The sequence below is a fragment of the Ochotona princeps genome, chromosome 17 (genome assembly GCF_030435755.1).
Source record: "Ochotona princeps isolate mOchPri1 chromosome 17, mOchPri1.hap1, whole genome shotgun sequence".
Lineage (NCBI taxonomy): Eukaryota > Metazoa > Chordata > Mammalia > Lagomorpha > Ochotonidae > Ochotona > Ochotona princeps.
The window spans coordinates 14,890,776-14,908,192 of NC_080848.1; the positions used below are offsets into that span (position 1 = coordinate 14,890,776).

The 17,417-nt window shown below is 54.7% G+C and overlaps 3 protein-coding genes across 5 annotated transcripts in view; 2 read left to right on the forward strand and 1 right to left on the reverse strand.

Moving 5' to 3' along the window:
• The window catches only part of HDAC5 (histone deacetylase 5), a 36,806-nt gene extending 31,486 nt beyond the window's left edge, over nucleotides 1-5,320 (forward strand). For both annotated transcript variants that reach the window (XM_004597318.2, XM_058676554.1), the window contains 13 exons: nucleotides 390-523; nucleotides 813-933; nucleotides 1,382-1,431; nucleotides 1,578-1,685; nucleotides 1,969-2,024; nucleotides 2,125-2,212; nucleotides 3,024-3,143; nucleotides 3,338-3,435; nucleotides 3,615-3,733; nucleotides 4,064-4,197; nucleotides 4,707-4,791; nucleotides 4,943-5,111; nucleotides 5,199-5,320. In XM_004597318.2, coding sequence (XP_004597375.1) covers nucleotides 390-523; nucleotides 813-933; nucleotides 1,382-1,431; nucleotides 1,578-1,685; nucleotides 1,969-2,024; nucleotides 2,125-2,212; nucleotides 3,024-3,143; nucleotides 3,338-3,435; nucleotides 3,615-3,733; nucleotides 4,064-4,197; nucleotides 4,707-4,791; nucleotides 4,943-5,111; nucleotides 5,199-5,238 — 1,322 coding nt within the window. In that variant the 3' untranslated portion in view covers nucleotides 5,239-5,320. The remainder of the gene's footprint in view (nucleotides 1-389; nucleotides 524-812; nucleotides 934-1,381; nucleotides 1,432-1,577; nucleotides 1,686-1,968; nucleotides 2,025-2,124; nucleotides 2,213-3,023; nucleotides 3,144-3,337; nucleotides 3,436-3,614; nucleotides 3,734-4,063; nucleotides 4,198-4,706; nucleotides 4,792-4,942; nucleotides 5,112-5,198) is intronic.
• Nucleotides 5,321-6,852: 1,532 nt separating this feature from the next.
• Nucleotides 6,853-11,502, reverse strand: G6PC3 (glucose-6-phosphatase catalytic subunit 3). Of its 2 annotated transcripts, XM_004597319.3 has the most exons (6): nucleotides 11,073-11,502; nucleotides 8,662-8,768; nucleotides 8,198-8,288; nucleotides 7,891-8,009; nucleotides 7,539-7,680; nucleotides 6,854-7,367 (listed from the first exon to the last, which is right to left on the reverse strand). In XM_004597319.3, the coding sequence occupies exons 1-6, from the start codon at nucleotides 11,288-11,290 to the stop codon at nucleotides 7,004-7,006; spliced, it is 1,041 nt and encodes a 346-aa protein (XP_004597376.1). In that variant the 5' UTR covers nucleotides 11,291-11,502; the 3' UTR covers nucleotides 6,854-7,003. The 2 variants fall into 2 exon arrangements, with proteins under 2 accessions (XP_058532539.1, XP_004597376.1); XM_058676556.1 differs by lacking the exon at nucleotides 8,662-8,768 and having other exon boundaries at nucleotides 6,853-7,367; nucleotides 11,073-11,285.
• A 2,757-nt stretch (nucleotides 11,503-14,259) lies between these two features.
• Nucleotides 14,260-17,417, forward strand: part of LSM12 (LSM12 homolog) — a 28,661-nt gene continuing 25,503 nt past the window's right edge. Inside the window, exons 1-2 of the mRNA XM_004597320.3 lie at nucleotides 14,260-14,509; nucleotides 16,138-16,271. Of these exons, the coding sequence (XP_004597377.1) occupies nucleotides 14,386-14,509; nucleotides 16,138-16,271 (258 nt within the window). The 5' untranslated portion in view covers nucleotides 14,260-14,385. The remainder of the gene's footprint in view (nucleotides 14,510-16,137; nucleotides 16,272-17,417) is intronic.

A 17,417-nucleotide genomic window follows, 5' to 3' on the forward strand; every position in this document is an offset into this window, starting at 1 on the left:
GCCTTCCGCCCACGGCCAAGCACTCACCTGACCTGGCACCATTGCTTTATGGGCCCTGAGCTCAGGGTGGGGAGAACCCACAGGGTCTCTGGAGTTTTGCCCTTATGAGGTCAGACTGAGGCCTTGGTTGGTTCTGGAAGCTCATCCCCATAAGGCTGCCTAGGGCCCACCTGAAGATGGAGCCAAGTCAACAGCGGGAAGCAATGGGGAGTAGTGTACAGGGCCCAGGACAAGCTCTGTGGGGAGGGGATGTGCTGGGGCAGAAGCTGGAGAGGGTGGGAAGGAGACTGGGTGAGGGAGAGCTTGTAGGTCCTGCTGAGGATGGTGGCAGCCAGGCAGTAGTACTGGGCCCAGAATGGGGTTAGCTGACACATGGCTGTGTGCCCCAGGTGTGGTTTACGACACGTTCATGCTGAAGCACCAATGCATGTGTGGGAACACACACGTACACCCTGAGCACGCTGGCCGCATCCAGAGCATCTGGTCCCGGCTTCAGGAGACGGGCCTGCTCAGCAAGTGTGAGGTGAGGGACCCCTCCTTCCCTAGACCCGGGTCGTGTCTCTTCCTCCTGTCTCTACCCCCAGACGTGGGGCCACATCCTTGACCCCTCAGTCCAGCCTTATAACCTGTTCCCTTCAGTTTCACCAGCCAAGATGGGGGAAGATCCTGGAGTAGAGGGTGGGTCTCTGGTCTGGGGAAGGGGCTGTGTACCTCCTGAGGCCAGACAGTACTTCTATGTGTCCTGTGCTATGAGGAAACAGGGCTCTGGACCCTTTGGGGGGGGACTCTCTCCCTGGTCTCTCCTCTTGTAGCGCATTCGGGGGCGCAAAGCTACACTGGATGAAATCCAGACAGTGCACTCCGAGTACCACACTCTGCTCTACGGGACCAGCCCCCTCAACCGGCAGAAGTTGGACAGCAAGAAGCTGCTGGGTGAGCCAGATGCACAGGGCGCGTGGTCCAGGGCATGTCCAAGGTTTGAGGTGTGAGGAAGTGGGGGCCGTAAAGAAGACCATGTGGCCTGCGTGGGCTCAGGTCATGGGGAGTCACCTCCAGAAGGCGCTGTGAGTCTGAATACACAGTGAACCATGCAGGCAGATGGGATAAGGACCAAGGAGGCGCTTGATGCTTGTGCTGGGGTTGTGGGGTACGATAGGGGAGTGGAGCTTGTGCTTTGTCCTCTCTTGGCCTATTGTACCCTTCTTTCCCCACCTGCCTCCCAGAAGCAGGAAGCCCCCCAGAAAAGGACAGGCAACTGCCAACCTATGTGGGTAGCAGAGCCCGGTCCCGTGTCTGGGTTTTAGCTTTCATTTCCTATGACTGAATTTGCTGCTCTGGCAGGTGAGGTCACTTCCAGACTAGCTTGCCCCTCCCCCCACAGGTCCCATCAGCCAGAAGATGTATGCCATGCTGCCTTGTGGGGGCATCGGGGTGAGTAAAGTGGTTCTCCTACCACCGGCCCTCCCTTCCCACTTCCTGTGGCTACTTGCTCACTGTTCAAGTGCCCACCACTGTCCCCTGTGCTTGCCTTCCCCCTGCAGGGGGCTGGCTGTAACCTGCTCTGCTGCTTCCCACAGGTGGACAGTGACACCGTGTGGAACGAGATGCACTCGTCCAGTGCTGTGCGCATGGCCGTGGGCTGCCTCGTGGAGCTGGCCTTCAAGGTGGCTGCGGGCGAGCTCAAGGTGAGGTTGTGTCTGTGGCCTTGGCGACCCTTGGCTTGGTCCTGTGTCCTCAGCCTTAGCTTTCCCTTCGCGAGGCACAAGGGGTTGGGGATCCCAAGGGACCCAGCACTCCTGTTTGCTGGCTCTTGTGTGTGCTGGGCAGCCACGGCGACGAGTAGTTATTGAGCATGGCCTGTGTTCTCTTCCCTGCATGGCTGTGCTGCTCTCCTGTGTTCACCTCTTTCTGGGCCACCCCATCTTCTGGTCTGTCCATGCCCTTGGCCCTCTGCCCACACCTCTGCAGAATGGATTTGCCATCATCCGGCCCCCTGGTCACCATGCCGAGGAGTCTACCGCCATGTGAGTGACGCTCCACGTGGGTCCTTGCCCCTCGGCCTGGGCCTTCTGTTTCTTGCCCGTGCAGCTGACCTCCCCACCCTCTCTTCCCCGTGCCCTTCAGGGGATTCTGCTTCTTCAACTCGGTAGCCATCACAGCCAAACTCCTGCAACAGAAGCTGAACGTGGGCAAGGTCCTCATCGTGGACTGGGTAGGTAGCGAGCTGGGGGCCAGGTAGGGCTAGGATCACACTTAGCCCTTGGTAGGGGGAAGTCCCCCCACAGTGCATGTATTCTTCCTGCCTGGTCCTCACCTCCCAGGAGGGGTTTCTGCTCACGATGGAGACCCCAGGACTTTCAACCCCCTTACCATCTTGGTCCCCTCTCGCAGCCTCAAGCAGCCCAAGGGGATTTGCTACTGTAAATAGTAGTGGCCCAACTGCCATCAATAATAGCCCCTTTCCCCTACTCCAGACAGGGGCCAGCCATGTGCCAGGGATTTGTCTAGTACTTGGCCCCGGTGCTGCTCATGGCTGCCTCGAGTACTAAGAACTACGCTGTACGTTTCTATACAGGAAGGCAGTGGGGGGTGACCTGCTCAAGGTCTCTCAGTCAGGGATGGTGGCACCTGGTACTTCCCCTTCTGCCTTTGCTCCATTGGCTGCTTTCAGACGCTGTGCCGCCCATGAAGAGAAAGGCTCCTGGCAAGGCAGGGACTCTCGCCAAGCCCTATTTTTTTGCCTTAGGAATTCATGTGCATGCCAGATCCTTCTGAAGACTTTCCCTGCTTGGTGGTAGTTGTTCACTACCCTTGCTGCATATGCCTAGGCTGTCTAGTGGAATGGGAGCGGCAGGGCCAGGCGCCACTTCCCAGGGCAGATCCTGCCTTGTATAGCTGGGAGCCCAGGGAGAGCTTAGCCCCAGAGCACACTGTGGGGTGGGCAAGGGGGTGCTGGAAATTCTGACATTTGGGTGGGTCAGTGCTTGGCCCACTTGCCAGATGCTCCCCTCTCTCCCCTCCAGGACATTCACCATGGCAATGGCACCCAGCAAGCATTCTACAATGATCCCTCCGTGCTCTACATCTCCCTGCATCGCTATGACAATGGCAACTTCTTTCCGGGCTCTGGGGCTCCTGAAGAGGTATGGTTCCTGGGCACCAGATGGGTGCCTCTGGGATGCACCAGCCTGGGGCCTAGTGGGAAGCCACAAGGCCTGGAGGGGGTGGTGCTGGTACCTGGGGGAGTCAGCAGAGGTTGGTGGGTGGGGCTGAGTCAAGGCTGGGATGCCCAGGCAGCAAGAGTAACCGTCCCTCCTCCCCCATTGCCCGCTGCCAGGTTGGTGGAGGACCAGGCGTGGGGTACAATGTGAACGTGGCATGGACGGGAGGTGTGGATCCCCCCATTGGAGATGTGGAGTACCTGACAGCCTTCAGGTGGGGACTGACAAGGGCCCAGGTTAGGGTGGGAGTTTCCTGGACCCTGTAGGGGGAGGGGCAGCGGGCACTCAGCTCAGTGTAGGAGGAAGGGGGGAGTGTGTCTGTGGCTGGGGAACTGAACGGGGCGAGGTGTGGCCCAGCCGTCTGCTGGATCAGCTTGGGCCATCCCTTTGCAGGACAGTGGTGATGCCCATTGCCCACGAGTTCTCACCTGACGTGGTCTTAGTCTCTGCTGGGTTTGATGCCGTTGAAGGACATCTGTCTCCACTGGGTGGCTACTCTGTCACCGCCAGATGTGAGCCTGCTGGGGAATCCAGGGGGGTGTGGGGCAGTGAGCTTGGCATCGCGTCGGGTAGGGGGCTGGGTGTAGACTGGTATGACAGGGGGAAACGGGTTGGGGGCTGGCCTAAGATTTGGAATCACACTGAGCGTGTCCCTCTGCCCTTCCTCTCTGACCCTGACCTTGGCTGTAGGAGGCAGCCCAGGCCTCTGCTCAAAGTGCACCCAGCCTGTTAACAACTAAGCCTCCCTCTTGTGCTGTGCTATCTTGCCTGCTTTTTCTGTCCTCTTACCATTTCTTGAATTATTGTTTTTACTGTCATCCTTCTTCCTTCATCCCCTCAAGGTTTTGGCCACTTGACCAGGCAGCTGATGACACTGGCTGGGGGCCGGGTGGTGCTGGCCCTGGAGGGAGGCCACGACTTGACCGCCATCTGTGATGCCTCTGAAGCCTGTGTCTCAGCTCTGCTCAGCGTGGAGGTGAGGGCTACAAGGACGAGCCCACCAGCCACATCCCTTCTCTGGGTCAGGCAGCGCCGAGGGCCCTTCTGGCAGGATGTCCCTCAGTCCCAAAGATGGCTTAGGGAGTGATTGTCGTGCCATAGAGGGTTAAGCTGTTTGGCACACTTGCGTCTCGATATATCAGAGCTCTGGTTCGAGTCCTGGGTCCTCTGCTTCCAATGTTAATTTCCCTGCTAATGTGCCTGGGAAAGCAGCAGAGGATGGCCCAAGTACTTGGGCCCTTACCACTCAGCACAATTGGGGAGTGAATTAGTGAATGGAAGATCTCTGTTGTTGTGTCTTTCCAATAAATGTTTTAAAAAAAAAAAGCATTAAAAAGTAGACATTAAAAATAAAATAAAGATGCTTGGTAGCTGGTTAGGGCTTCCTGTACAGCCCTGTTGCAGAGGATCCCTGGGGCCGGGTGGGGGCAGTAGAGGGGCAGACCTTCCCCCCCACACACCCTAATTCTCTTCTTTCCCCACCAGCTGCAGCCCCTGGATGAGGCAGTCTTGCAGCAAAAGCCCAACACTAACGCAGTGGCCACGCTGGAGAAAGCCATCGAGATCCAGAGTGCGTGGGCACAGCGGGGACAGGCACAGGGGGTCCAACCTCCGTCTGCCCCAGGGGCAGAGCTTGTGGGAGTGCAGGGCTGGGGATGTCCCTCCTGCTGTACCCCATGGGCACCCCCAGGGGGTGACACCTGCCTATTGCTCCTCCCCAGGTAAACACTGGAGCTGCGTGCAGAGGTTTGCTGCAGGTCTGGGCCGCTCCCTGCGAGAGGCCCAGGCAGGTGAGACGGAGGAGGCCGAGACTGTGAGCGCCATGGCCTTGCTGTCAGTGGGGGCAGAGCAGGCCCAGGCTGCCACTGCTACCCGGGAGCACAGTCCCAGGTAGGGCCCTGCCAGCTGTGTGTCCTCGCCTGAGCTGTGCCCCCATAATACCCACACTCAGTGTCTATCCTGTGTTTGTGTCCACAGGTCGGCAGAGGAGCCCATGGAGCAGGAGCCCACCCTGTGACACCCCAGCCCCCATCCCTCTGGGTGTCATCATTGTGATTTTGTTTATTTTTTCTATTAAAAACAAAAAGTCACACATTCAACAACGTGTGCCGTGTGGATCTGTCAGCCTCTCTCTCCCACTCCGCCCATGGCCCAGGTCAAGTCAATTCTGCTTCCTTTGTGGGGATTGGTACTGCTGCTGCTGGGGCCCACCTACCCTGGTTGTAAGCCACACCCACTTCCCTGCTTCTGTCCTCCCCCTCAGCTCTAGCTCAAACTGGGGACTGGGTTGCCTCTGACTCCTCTCCCACTGTAGAGAAGCAACAGAGGTGGCGCCTTGATTTAGCTGACCTAACTTTCCCCCCTCCCCTAGGCTGCCCTCCACAGCTGGGGCCACAGTAGTGCCCCAAGCTGGAGCAGGGCTGGCTGGTTGCACCTGCTTGCTTTCCCTTCCCTAAGGGAGGTTAACACTCACCTGTTTTCCCCTGACTCTGCTGCCTCCCACCCCCAGTCCTCTGTGGGTCCTCACTGAGACGGGGGTGGGGGGGGAAGGGGTCTTTGTAGAGGGCTTCAGGACACCTTGGCACTCAGGCCCAGGTGTTTCTGGCACACCTGTGTGCGGCCAGGAGAAGGGTTGGGCTCGCCTTTCTTTTGGGACCTTTGCTTTCAAGCCTGGAGAAAGTGAGGGGGGACTTATCAAAAGTTCCAGACCAGGGTCCAGCAGTCCTGCCTTAGGTCCTCAGCAGGGCTTCCCTTCCTGTTGCGCTCCAGTTGCTGGTTACCAGCTCATCCGTTGCCAGGAGTCCTGCTCAACTCTGTTTTCAAGGTCTAGGACCCTGAGGCTTCCAGAAGGTTCTCTGTAGCCCATAGGAAACCAAAGCTGGGAAACTGCTTCTAGAGAACTGACTCTTCCTCACTCCTCCTCCAGACATACATTCTCCACCCCCACCTCAGATCTCTGCCTAGTCAGTGTCCTGATGGGGGCCTGGTGGGGGCAAGTGTCCCTACCCCACTTCGCACTGGCTTCTTGTGTGCTAGTGTGTTGTGTTTTGCCTGGGGGAAGGGAAGGGGCTGGGCCCTGGGTCCCTTTGCTTCCCAGTGCCTGTGGCTGGTCTGATTCTGTAAACCCATTCCTTCTTTGTCTCTGGAGCCGGAGTTAAGCATTTTGTAATCCTTATACCATGCATCCTTGTGGAAATAAACTTGTTCTGGCAGTGCCTCCTAAGGCCAGCGTGTGTTCTGTGGGCTCCAAAGAGGAGTCGAGGTCCTCATCCTGCTTCCCAGCCAACAAAATTGCTCTCTCTTCCAGCCCTGGACTGGAAGCCACAGAGGGCAACTCTATAGGGCTTCCTCTGTGGTGATGAGTGGAGGGGGGCCCCAGGTGGGTTCCCAGCACCCCCTCCCTGCCCCACCTCTCTGGCCCTGCAGGAACTGGTATAGATGGTAGCCTGGCAGGGTTGAGTTCCATGCTGATGGGTGCAAAGGTGAGAAAGGAATCTAGGAACTTTGAGAAGAATCCAGAAATTTCAATGACTTTATTGAGGCTGCCCTGAGCACCCTCTGCAGTGACATGGGGACCTGTTAGTCTCACCATGGCTTTTGCTTTCCAGGACTTCGCAACAAAGGCAGGAAGGGCCCTTTTGGGGGCCAACACCAGGTGGTGAGAACATCTGGTCAAGTTGGGCCTGCTTGGTGACTCAGGGAGGAGGCTGCCTCCTGGAGTGTGGAGGTCAAAGAGAACAGGCTTTGTGGGCAGGAACAGGGACAAAGAGGGCACAAGGGAGTCAGGAAGAGTGGATGGAGTGGGTTTCATGGGCACTGAACATGTACACAGCCCAGGGTACAAGAGCCAGGACCAGGAAGGGCCAGAGAGTGTACTTAAGGAAGTTGAAGATGTAGAAGAGGCTTATCTGAGGGGGGTGACCCAGCCAGTCCAGAGGGCCCAGCAGCCCCATCGCCAGCAAAAGGCAGGCTATCTTTTGACCATTTCCCAGGTACGCCCGCCGAATCTGGGCATAGCAGGGAGAGTGCAGGGCGATGCCCAGTCCCAGGGCAGCCCCTGAGTCGCGGCTCAGGGAGGCAAAGGGCCGGCTGTCCAGATGTACCCACTCAGGCCGTTCACACCACTTGGAGGCCAGGTTGATGGACCTGTGGGAAGAAGTGTCTTGCCAGGAGGCCGGAGTCTCCAGAGCTGCTGGCTTCCAGCCATGTGCCTTGGGAGGGTCCACTCCCACACCTGGCTGTGAGCTCAGGAGGGCCCAGCAAGCTAGAGCCCCCACCAGACCTGGTTAAGATCCGCCCCATCCTTCCCAGGCTTACCAAGAAAGATCCAGGCCCAGGCTAACAAGGGTCCAATAGATGAGGCTGGCGCCCAGCATGAGAGCCAGTGCTGTCAGCCCATAGAAGCTTAGCTCCCGTTCCATGGGCACCCGGGGGGTCATCAGCCAGCCCAGGACAGCACCTAGGAGAATGGCGTAACAGCAGCTTTAAGGAGTTTGGGGGCATGGCCCTTTACCCCAAGCTGCAGTATGGCTTGGCAGGAAAAAAGGCTGAGATGTCAGTGGGCTCGGAGCTGGCTGGCTCGGGGGAAGCTGGGAAGGTGGAGGGGCTGTTACTCAGTCCTGCAGCCAAGGGCACCCTCCTGGCCCACTCTGTTGCTCCAGGTGCTCACCGGTGATGAGGCCTGCCAACACCTGATGAGGGAAATGTGCTAAGAGGAAGACCCGGGACAGGCCAACTGCCAAGAGGAAGGTGCAGTAAGCCAGGCTGGGGATCACCTTTACCCAGCGCCTAGAAAGAAGAGAGACAAACAGCTCAGGGACACAGCGGGACCTCTTGTGGTGCCCGTGCCCTTCTTGGTTTGACCAAACACCCAGTCATCCCTGGAGCTCTAGCCCCCAGGCCATCATGCTGCTGTGTCTCTTGGGCCCGGGATGCCCCCACCCCTACTCTCCAAGGTGGTAATGCCAAGGGCATACCTGTGAGCCCGAGCAGCCATCTGGGCAGTGAGGGCCGTCATTATGGGCCAGAGGGCCGCTCCTGTGACCATACAGTGTCCGGAGGGGCTGCCTGCCGGGGAACCCAGAAGCACGTGGTAAGAGGACAGGAGCAAAAGCTGGTGGCTGAGAGGCAAACATTCCTCCCAGCTCTGGTCCATGGCTCCCTGTGGCTGGAGGCCTCTGCTGTCAGGCTTCTGCCTTGAGCTGTGCCACTGGGCTCCACTCTGAACCAGTTGGGCCATGGGGCAGCGTGGTGTCTGACCTGGGTGCCCTCCTCCCCAGCTTAACTTGCATTTCCAGGGACTACTGGGCTCTCTGAGCCAGTAACTGAGATGCTGGTCTGTTTGGATGGACAGAAGTGCCACCCTAGTTGAACGGTCCTGGGAAAAGCTCCCTCAAACCCCAATCAAACTGGGAAAAGGCAAAGGGCTGAGGTTTCCCACCTGGACCAGTTTCACAAGAAGATGGAAACTGGTGAACCTGGGCAGGTGCCCGATTGTAGTACCCAGACTCATGGACCCACCAAAAAGGCCTCTCTCCAAATAGAAACCTAGAAAAGAGAAAAGACACAAGACGACATTGTAAGAGGATGGTGAGGGGCAGGATGCCTCAGAATACCCCAACGGGCCTGAGACATGGGGTAAGGAAAGAGCTCCCAGCTGCTACCTTTCGACCATTTGGTTTCCACCTTGGCACAGCATAAACACACATAGCTTTAACAAGTGAAAACAGAAGCAAGAAATGGTGGTGAATGTACGTGTCTGTGTGTGCACATGCATGGCCACCCTCAGACGCCCACTCCACCCCTTCTCCTGCAGGTACAGCCATCTTCTCAGCCAGATGGCCCTGGAACCTGGCCTTTCTTCCTGGAGCCTCCCTCATCTTCCTCTCCATGTTCCCAGTGCCAGCCCACATTGCTCTACACCTGAATGACTAAACTGAGCCTCCCACACCTGCAAGTGGCAGTGGGGAATGGAAAAAGAGGAGAAAGATGCAAACTCCCCTGGCCAAGCAGGTGCTTATCTGCATCCAGGGATACCATGCAGGGGATGGGCTTGGGCTTTGGCTCGCCACCGAGAAGGAAAAGATGCTGATATCAAGCTGAGAGACAGGGAAGAGGCTTGCTTCTCCCCACCAAGCACTGGGCCTTTCACTCACCAAAGGCTCAACACAAACTTCAATAATGAATAGGGGATATCAGAGGGCCTGCAGATGGGGCATTTATTGTGGTGCAGCAGTTCAGCTGCTGTGTGGGACCGCTGTTCCCCATATCAGATGGAGTGCCCTCCTCTGCTTCTGATCCAGCTTCCTGCTCAAGCACACCCATGGGAGGCAGCACGTGATGTCTAAGTATGTGGGTCCCTGCCACCCACATGCAAGACAGAGAATGACTTCCTGGCTCGTGGCTTCAGTCGGACGCAGCTAGGGGAAAATGAGCCAGGAGACAAATCTTTGTCTCTTTCTCTGGGTCACATTTGAAAATACATTTTCAGGGCCTGGCGGCGTGGCCTAGAGGCTAAAGTCCTCGCCTTGAAAGCCCCGGGATCCCATATGGGCGCCGGTTCTAATCCCGGCAGCTCCACTTCCCATCCAGCTCCCTGCTTGTGGCCTGGGAGAGCAGTCGAGGACGGCCCAATGCATTGGGACACTGCACCCGCGTGGGAGACCCGGAAGAGGTTCCTGGTCCCGGCATCGGATCGGCGCGTACCGGCCCGTTGCGGCTCACTTGGGGAGTAAAAACATCGGATGGAAGATCTTCCTCTCTGTCTCTCCTCCTCTCTGTATATCCGGCTTTCCAATAACAATAAAATCTTTAAAAAAAAAAAAAAAAAGAAAATACATTTTCAAATCTGTAAAAGTGTTGAATGCAATGAGGGGGGGAGGGTTTGTTGGAGCTTTGGGAGAACAGGAAGGCCGATGGGGATTCTGGGGAGGGGAGAGCTCCAAGCCAGAGGCACTAAGCAAGAAATAATCAGACAACTGCTCTAGGGATGCAGTGCACACAGAGGTGTGGAAGCGACGGGAACTCCTATTTTGTTTTTCAGCAAATTCTGCCAGCCCCTTCAAGCATCTCCAGTGAACCTTCCGGGGAGGCAAAGGGAATTATGGCAGCATGCCCAGCGGGAGGCATGGCTCCCTGTGTGCCCAAGAAAGACAGAACAGGTGGCATAAAGAGATAAGCCCAGGGGCCCGCAGGGCATCCAGCCACCTGCCTGGGATTCCGTTCTAATGAATGACAGGGAAAGAAGAGGAAATGCTCCCCGGAAGGTGGGCTAGCACCTCAATGCTTCCCAAAACATTCCAGGTACACTGGTCACAAAGCCGAGACTATATTTCTAACAAGCTTTCAGGAGCTGCCCGTGCTGCCGGGCACCGGTTACAGACCACACCTTAATTTCCAAGGATTCTCTTGTCAGTAGCAGCCAGCCTGGCATAAAGCATATTTCTTAAAAACAAACAGAACTATGTCAAATGAATGAACAGATGAATGGGAAGGTGAGGACTTTCTGCTACTTAAACCGTCTCAGACAGTAAAATACAGATGCCCAGGCCTTCGACCCGGAGGTTCTCAAACCAGCAGGCTTGCGGTCAAGGTGGGGAAAGTCTTCCCCTTTCAACCCTCTCGTCCGTTAGGTGAGTTTTTCAGCAGGCCAGGCTGGGGACAACGATCTAACGCGCAGCGTGGGTGGACTCTGAAGTCTCAGTCCAAGTCAGAGGCTCAGAGATGCCCCAAGGGGGAAACTGGGACTGGAGGGAGAGTGGGAAGGCCTTTGACACACCTGCTGGGAGACTCCGGGTTCTTGCGGATGGGGACAAGGGGGCGGGGGCGGGGGCGGGGGCTTCGCCGTCTCACCACTTGAAGATGAGGTTGAGCCACTCGGTGATGAGGCTGATCCAGAGCACCGCGACGCCCACGCGGCGCCGGGCATAGTACGCCGCGGGGAAGTAGAACAGAAAGAGGCTCTTCGGGTCGCCCAGAAAGGTGACCCAGAGCCAAACGTTCTCCAGCCAAGGCAGCCGGTTCTGCAGCGCCTCGGCCATCACAATGCCCGCGCCCAGCGTGGACTCCATGGCAGCCGCGGGACGGGGTAAGCCCGGCTCTGGCTGCGCTGGGGCGAAGCCGAGCACTCCCGGCCACAGGAAGGCGGCTGGCTACCGGCTGCCCTCCGAGGGCCACCCTCTCGGCCAGCGGCGGGTGCCAAGCCCCGCCTCCGGCAGACCCAGGCTCGCGGCAGTCCTCGTCGTGGGGCGTCTGGGCTTGAACTGTTTGCTCCTGCGCTCTTCGCCAGGCCAGCCTTTCTACTGGGCGGCGCAGGGGACAAACCTTCCCAAAAGCGTTTCCTCAGCGCCCCACGTGGCCGCTGTTGCCAGCACGTGGACGTCCAGCCGGCGAGGTGGCAATATCGGCTGTTGTTCCGGGTCATGGGACTGATCAACCCGCGCGCCCAGGTCCGTCCGGGCCCTGCCTGTCCTGCAGGTAGAGGTGGGCTCATGGGACTAGGCTCCTTTCCAGACCCGACCTCTCTTCTCGAGTGACTGCCACGCCTCAAACGAAACCTGCACAGATTCAGACATACATCTCTTGGAGAACAGACTACTGGCAGCCCTTAATTTACACACATCCTTCATCCTTAATCCCTCCATGCTGCCCCTTGCCTCCCTCCCACCCACTGTTCAGATGGCCTTGTCTTTTTATTTTGAGGGATCTTGGCTAAAGACTTGGGAACTGAGCCCAAGTCATACTTCCAAGTCCCCCTACCTGCAGTACACACACACACACACACACACACACACACAGCCATACGACAGTTTGGGTGTGGACAGAGGAGGGGCCACTGCCCCTGCAGCCCCAGTTCCCACTGAGCCCTGAGAAGGAGTACACTCCCACAAAAGGAGTCTTGGCAGGTGCAGGCAAGGAGGGCCTGCTTGCACGAAGAGGTAGAGCAGCGGCAGGAGACTGTTGGAATGACTCCCCCATTCTGGAAGAGTTTTCTGACCTGTAGATGGAATCAAGAATGTAAAACTAGGTCTTCCTGGAAAGTTATTTATTTCATTAATTTAAAAGGGAGGGAAATTGAATATAAATCTCAGTTCACTCCCTTACTAAAGGTTTTCGGGTGCCCCAAGGAGAAAAGTCAACAGTAGGTCCCACTCTAGCTTCACTAGTCCCCCCATCCCTGCACTCCCTATTGTTGGGCTACACTCAGTCTCCTCAGCTATCCTGGCTATGCAGCTCCCCCTGCCTGGAATTCTCCTTGATGTTTCTACAGATCTCAGGTGTTTTGCTTCTTCTTAAGAGTGCCTGAAGTCCCAGGAAATTATAAAACTTAATCTGGCAGTCTCTCTCTTATACACAGGGTCACTTGCCACAGTGTGAACCCCAGTCTGGAAATCTTAAGTGAATGTTCAATTTCCTGCCATGCTGAGGGACTCCCATGCCATCTGGCCCAAGATGTCAATCACCCCTTTGTCCAGGTTGTCCCTGCTGTGCTTGCCACCCCATAGGTCACTCAGGGGCCATCCTGCACATCAGATCAACGGCCTCAATTACTATGAGGTCAGGTGGTTGAGTTCAAGTGACCATTTTTTCGCTGTAGAATGGACCCCAAATAGGTCAGTAGTGGTGCTGGCGGCTCAGAGGTGCCAGAGAGGAGAGACAAGCCACTTCTTTGTAGTGAAAAGGTAAATATAGCACTTTGAGAGAAATCCTTCTTAGAGTCCATTGTTGTAACTGTTGTATTTTATTGTTATTTGTTGCATTTCTCTTTGCTGAGTTTGTGAACTAAGCTTTATGGTATGAATGTACATGTGGGAACAAACTTAGGACATATGGGGTTTGGTACTGTCAGGGAACTTCAGGCTGCAATCACAATGTCAAGGTCAAAGTGGAGTGACAGGTGCCTGTGGCTTGTTGTGGGAACCAAAACAAGGATGCGACAGGACACTTCTCTAATAACATAAGAGTGAAAGAAAACAGGATTTTATTCCTCTTACAATAATTGTGCCCATACCCTCAGCACCAGGAAGTTTCTGTCAACAGGGTAATGAAACATTTTTGAACTTTGTTCAGGCTAGCAATGTCAACACCAGCCCTTGGCCTCCCTCTGGGACTACCTGGTTTTTGCACATGAGGTTCTAAAATGTCTGTACTGAAGGGGTGGATGGGTTGGGGATGGCAATTGGTAGTGAGGGGCTTGAAAATGCAAATGGCATAATCCTTTATTCAAGGTCAGGGAAGTAACTGTTCAGCAGGACCCTGACTCTCCCCAAGCTGCCCTCATCTTGTCAGGGTTCCTCAGGCCTGGCCTGGCTTTCAGGACCAGAGGGTGAGCAGGAAAACAAAGATGTGGCTTGTGCCCAAAGATGATGGTGACCACACAGAAACTGTCGGCCATTCATGAAAGACCTAGTGCATGCTACACGTGTACACATATGAACTCTTTTAAATCTGTTAAGTGTTCTCTGAGGCAGCTCTTGCTATCCACTATATGTGACAATCAATAACAAACCTACTTTGTTAATAGGCAGGCCCTGGGTCAGCTATAGCCTCAAGACTTAACTTCTTCATCTGTAAGAGGAGGCACTGCTTCCTACCTCACAGGGTTGCTGGACGGTCAGTAGGGGGATACTATTCACGTCCGGGAAGACAAGGGTTACAGGAACCACCTGCTCAAGGTCACATAATTGACTAGGATTCACTTTGGTTTCTCAAACATTACAGCCAAGGTTCTCCTCCCAATCACTGTGTGATTCATGATAATCACCTTGATCCAGTCTCATGAGGTCCTCTGGACTTCCAACTCCTCTCACGCGTAAAATTGGGATAACGGGCGTTAAGCGTTCATTCATGAAATTCTGGTGGGCAAGGCATGCGCGCCTTTCGCAGTCTAAGTTCTTTCCTCTTTCACGAAGGTTACTTATCGCTAGCTTCTAAAGATGCACCGTACAGGCACTTGGCCAGGCGAGGGCAGCTGCACAGGCAGTATTACTCTATTCCGAATTTCCCCTGATTTCCTCCTTTCTCTCCATTCCCATTCTGGCTCCCGTCCCACCCAGCACCAGGCCACGCCCAGGCGCGTGACGTCAGCGCGCCCCGAGCGTGCGTCGCGGCGCACACTGGGGGCCCGGCTTTCGCCTGCTGCCGCCGCCGCGGCTGCTCTCCCAAGATGGCGGCTCCTCCGGGCGAGTACTTCAGCGTTGGGAGCCAGGTGTCGTGCCGGACGTGCCAGGAGCAGCGGCTGCAGGGCGAGGTGGTAGCCTTTGATTACCAGTCCAAAATGCTGGCTTTAAGTATCCTTCCCTGCGTGGAGCCCGAGGCCGGGCTGGCGTGGAGGTGCGGCGGTGGTGGGGTGGGGGACGCCAGCGGCGGCTGGGGCCCTCTCCGGGCCTAGGGGCGACCGGCTACCGCGGCGCCCGGGGCGCATGCGCACGGCCCCGGACTCCCCTCCCCCTCCCGCGGGCCCTTCGGTCTGGCTTTGGGAATCCTGTCTCCTGTCCCTTGTGGGAAGCTGGGTCCCGACCGAAGGCCGACGGGTGGAGGGGGCTTGACACGCGGAAGGGCTTTTCCGGAGTGAACACCGTGCGAGGGGGGACACTGCTTAGGAAGGAGGTGGTAGTGGGAGAGGAGCCCGGATGGAAAGGGGGGCGGGTGAAATCCTATGGGGAGGGGGTGTGTAGGGTAAGGAACTGCTGAAAGGGCAGGGGGTGAGATTTTAGAAAGGGGTGTCCACCTTTGGGATCTCATCAGAGAAGAAGAGGGCGGTGGGATGGTGACCCGAGGGGCCTTATGCCCGGGGGCAGTTTGTGTTCGAGCTGGGATCGGTGGCTTATGGTGTTGGTGTTCGGGTGTGCATGGTGCTGTTGGTGGGGTGTGCCGATTTTTAGGTTTCTTGGTCTTTTTGAAGTTGCTGTTTTGGAGAGGTTTGCGCTGGAAACGTGGTCCAGACAGAACACTTTTTTTGGGAGCTTCTGATTGTGACTTAGTTGTACAGGTGACTTTGCCATTCTAGTAGCCTCCCTTAATAGAAGCTAGCCATATTAAGCTGGAAAAGGTGGCTTCCTCCTTAGGGGTGGAAATGATTTTCAAATTAATCCAGTAAGCTCAGTCTTGGAAACAAATTGGGAGAACTGTGCCATCGGTTCCCTTTTGATTGGAGCTACAGGTGGGTTTATGTGGATTTTTTTTTTCTTTTTGGAGTAGTAGTCCTTTATAGCATCTTTCAAAATGAAGCTTCATGCTGAGGCCTTTGAGTGGCAAGTATTTTAATTCATTTACAACCACTAGTTGTAGATTTCTAGCTCGGATGATGTCTAGTTGCAGTTGGAGCAATCGCTTCTGTTTTTGATCGGTTTATTTATTTTAGGCACGAGGTCACCTGGACCAAATAAGCCCTTTTTACACTAGTGCTTTTCCTTGGGTCTTGGATGAGGAAATAACCTTTCATCTAATTAGCATGCCGCAGGCCCTTCAGTAAATGGTGGGACCAAGAGCAAGTGAATGAATGAGTGAATGGTTTAACCAGTGAGGTCACTCACTCATTAGTTTCCTTTCCAGTGCTGTGGTTTTCTCTTCTGCACATTGGGAAATCTCACATTTGAACAATATGAAAAGAGTACCATAGGAAGTTCTGCATAAATAACAGAAAATTCTAGCTGTTCTTGGTGGTCTGTAGGTTCTAAACAGCATACAAGACATTAAACCTGCACTGTGTAAAGCTACAGAGAGAAGGCGACAGAAATGTTTTTGTGTCCTCCCATTTTGGGGGTTGAGAACTTTGGGAACTTTGGGTTAGGAGTTTGGGCTGAAGGGAGAGCAGTGATTCAGGGAGGCCGCCTGGGTTTGTGTGATGGCTGTGTCTCCCTGGGGTGGTTCAGTGGCTCTTCTGTTTCCGTTTTCCTTAACTTTGTTTTCTCACCAGAATGCCCCTCTTCCAGTGGAAAGCCCAACCACGCAGACATTTTGCTCATAAACTTACAGTACGTTTCCGAAGTGGAAATAATTAATGATCGAACAGAAACCCCTCCTCCTCTCGCTTCTCTCAATGTTAGTAAGGTAAGGACTCAAGGGCACAGCTGGCTGGCACGTGGGAGTGGTGGCAAAGTGGAAAAGCCAGGTCTCTACGCTGTCTGATATCTGGGCATTTTTGATCAGTTTAATTTTTTGGAAATATTTTAATGCTCATATAAACTTGAGAGCTTTTGCTGCTGTTGTCCTTTGCCATAGAAAGTATTTTTTTTTTTAAGCCTACTGTAGTCTGTTCATAAACTTCTGGTGGTGGGTTTGGATGGGGTTGTTGCTTTTGTGTGTATGTGGTTTCTGTGTACGTGTACATGAATGTGTGTGTTTTTTGGGTGAATTTCTGCAGTAATTTTTATATTCTCAGAGGGATTCATGAGTTAGAAAACTTTGAGAGCCATTGCCTTGGAGTTTCCTTTTTCTCTAAATTTGGAAGTCATACGTAGTTGGATATTTAGGATTTTTTAATCTTACATGTACACATGCTCTCTGGGAAACTCCTAGCCAAGTTCCGATTAGTGATGTTGTAGGTGATGGTGCCTGAGCCTTGTTGTAACTGGCGCTTGGGATGCTCTTCCTTTCAGAACAACTGCCAGCCCTCTTCTTCAGGACTCAAATGGTACCTCTTCTAAGAAGTCTTCTCTGACCCCCCAGGCTGCAGTAATTTCCTCTGTATCTCTTCTAGTACCTTGTCCTTCACAGCTAGGTGATCATATCATTCAAAGTTGAACCCGGGATGCTTCTAGGAATGAAAGGGGTGCTTTGGTTGCTGGTTTGGACAACACTTATAGATGTGAGAGTATCCTATTTGTAGCCTTTTTGTTATTCTGTGTTAACTGTTCTCATGCTTCATGCCATGCTGTGCCTGTTCCTGTCACACCTTAGTTCACAGATCCTCGCCAGAGTGGGGTCCCTAGTCAGGACTGGGTAATGAAAGTGATTTTTAGCAGCAGCTGCCTTTGATTATGTCTCTTGGGAGTTTTCCCCTGCTGGAGGAGTCTTGTAATGATGAAATTCTTGCTTCTCTAGAGAATGTGCTGTGGTCCCTACAATTTAGCAAAGTGAAGCAACACTTGGGCAGTTCAGACAATGGATGGGAATGGGTACAATTACCTCAGACTAGGAGCACTCCACACGTGCTTCTGTGATTGTCAAGCACAGATTTGGAAGGCTGTTGTCTCA

What these genes read in the sequence shown, in the direction of transcription:
- G6PC3 (XM_004597319.3), bottom strand. Translation starts at nt 11,290, where the DNA reads ATGGAGTCCACGCTGGGCGCGGGCATTGTGATGGCCGAGGCGCTGCAG. An exon ending in TTCTTGTGAAACTGGTCCAG is followed by an intron (nt 8,289 to 8,661) that starts GTGGGAAACCTC and finishes GTTCCCCGGCAG; the next exon opens with GCAGCCCCTCCGGACACTGT. An exon ending in GTTGGCAGGCCTCATCACCG is followed by an intron (nt 7,681 to 7,890) that starts GTGAGCACCTGG and finishes CCATTCTCCTAG; the next exon opens with GTGCTGTCCTGGGCTGGCTG.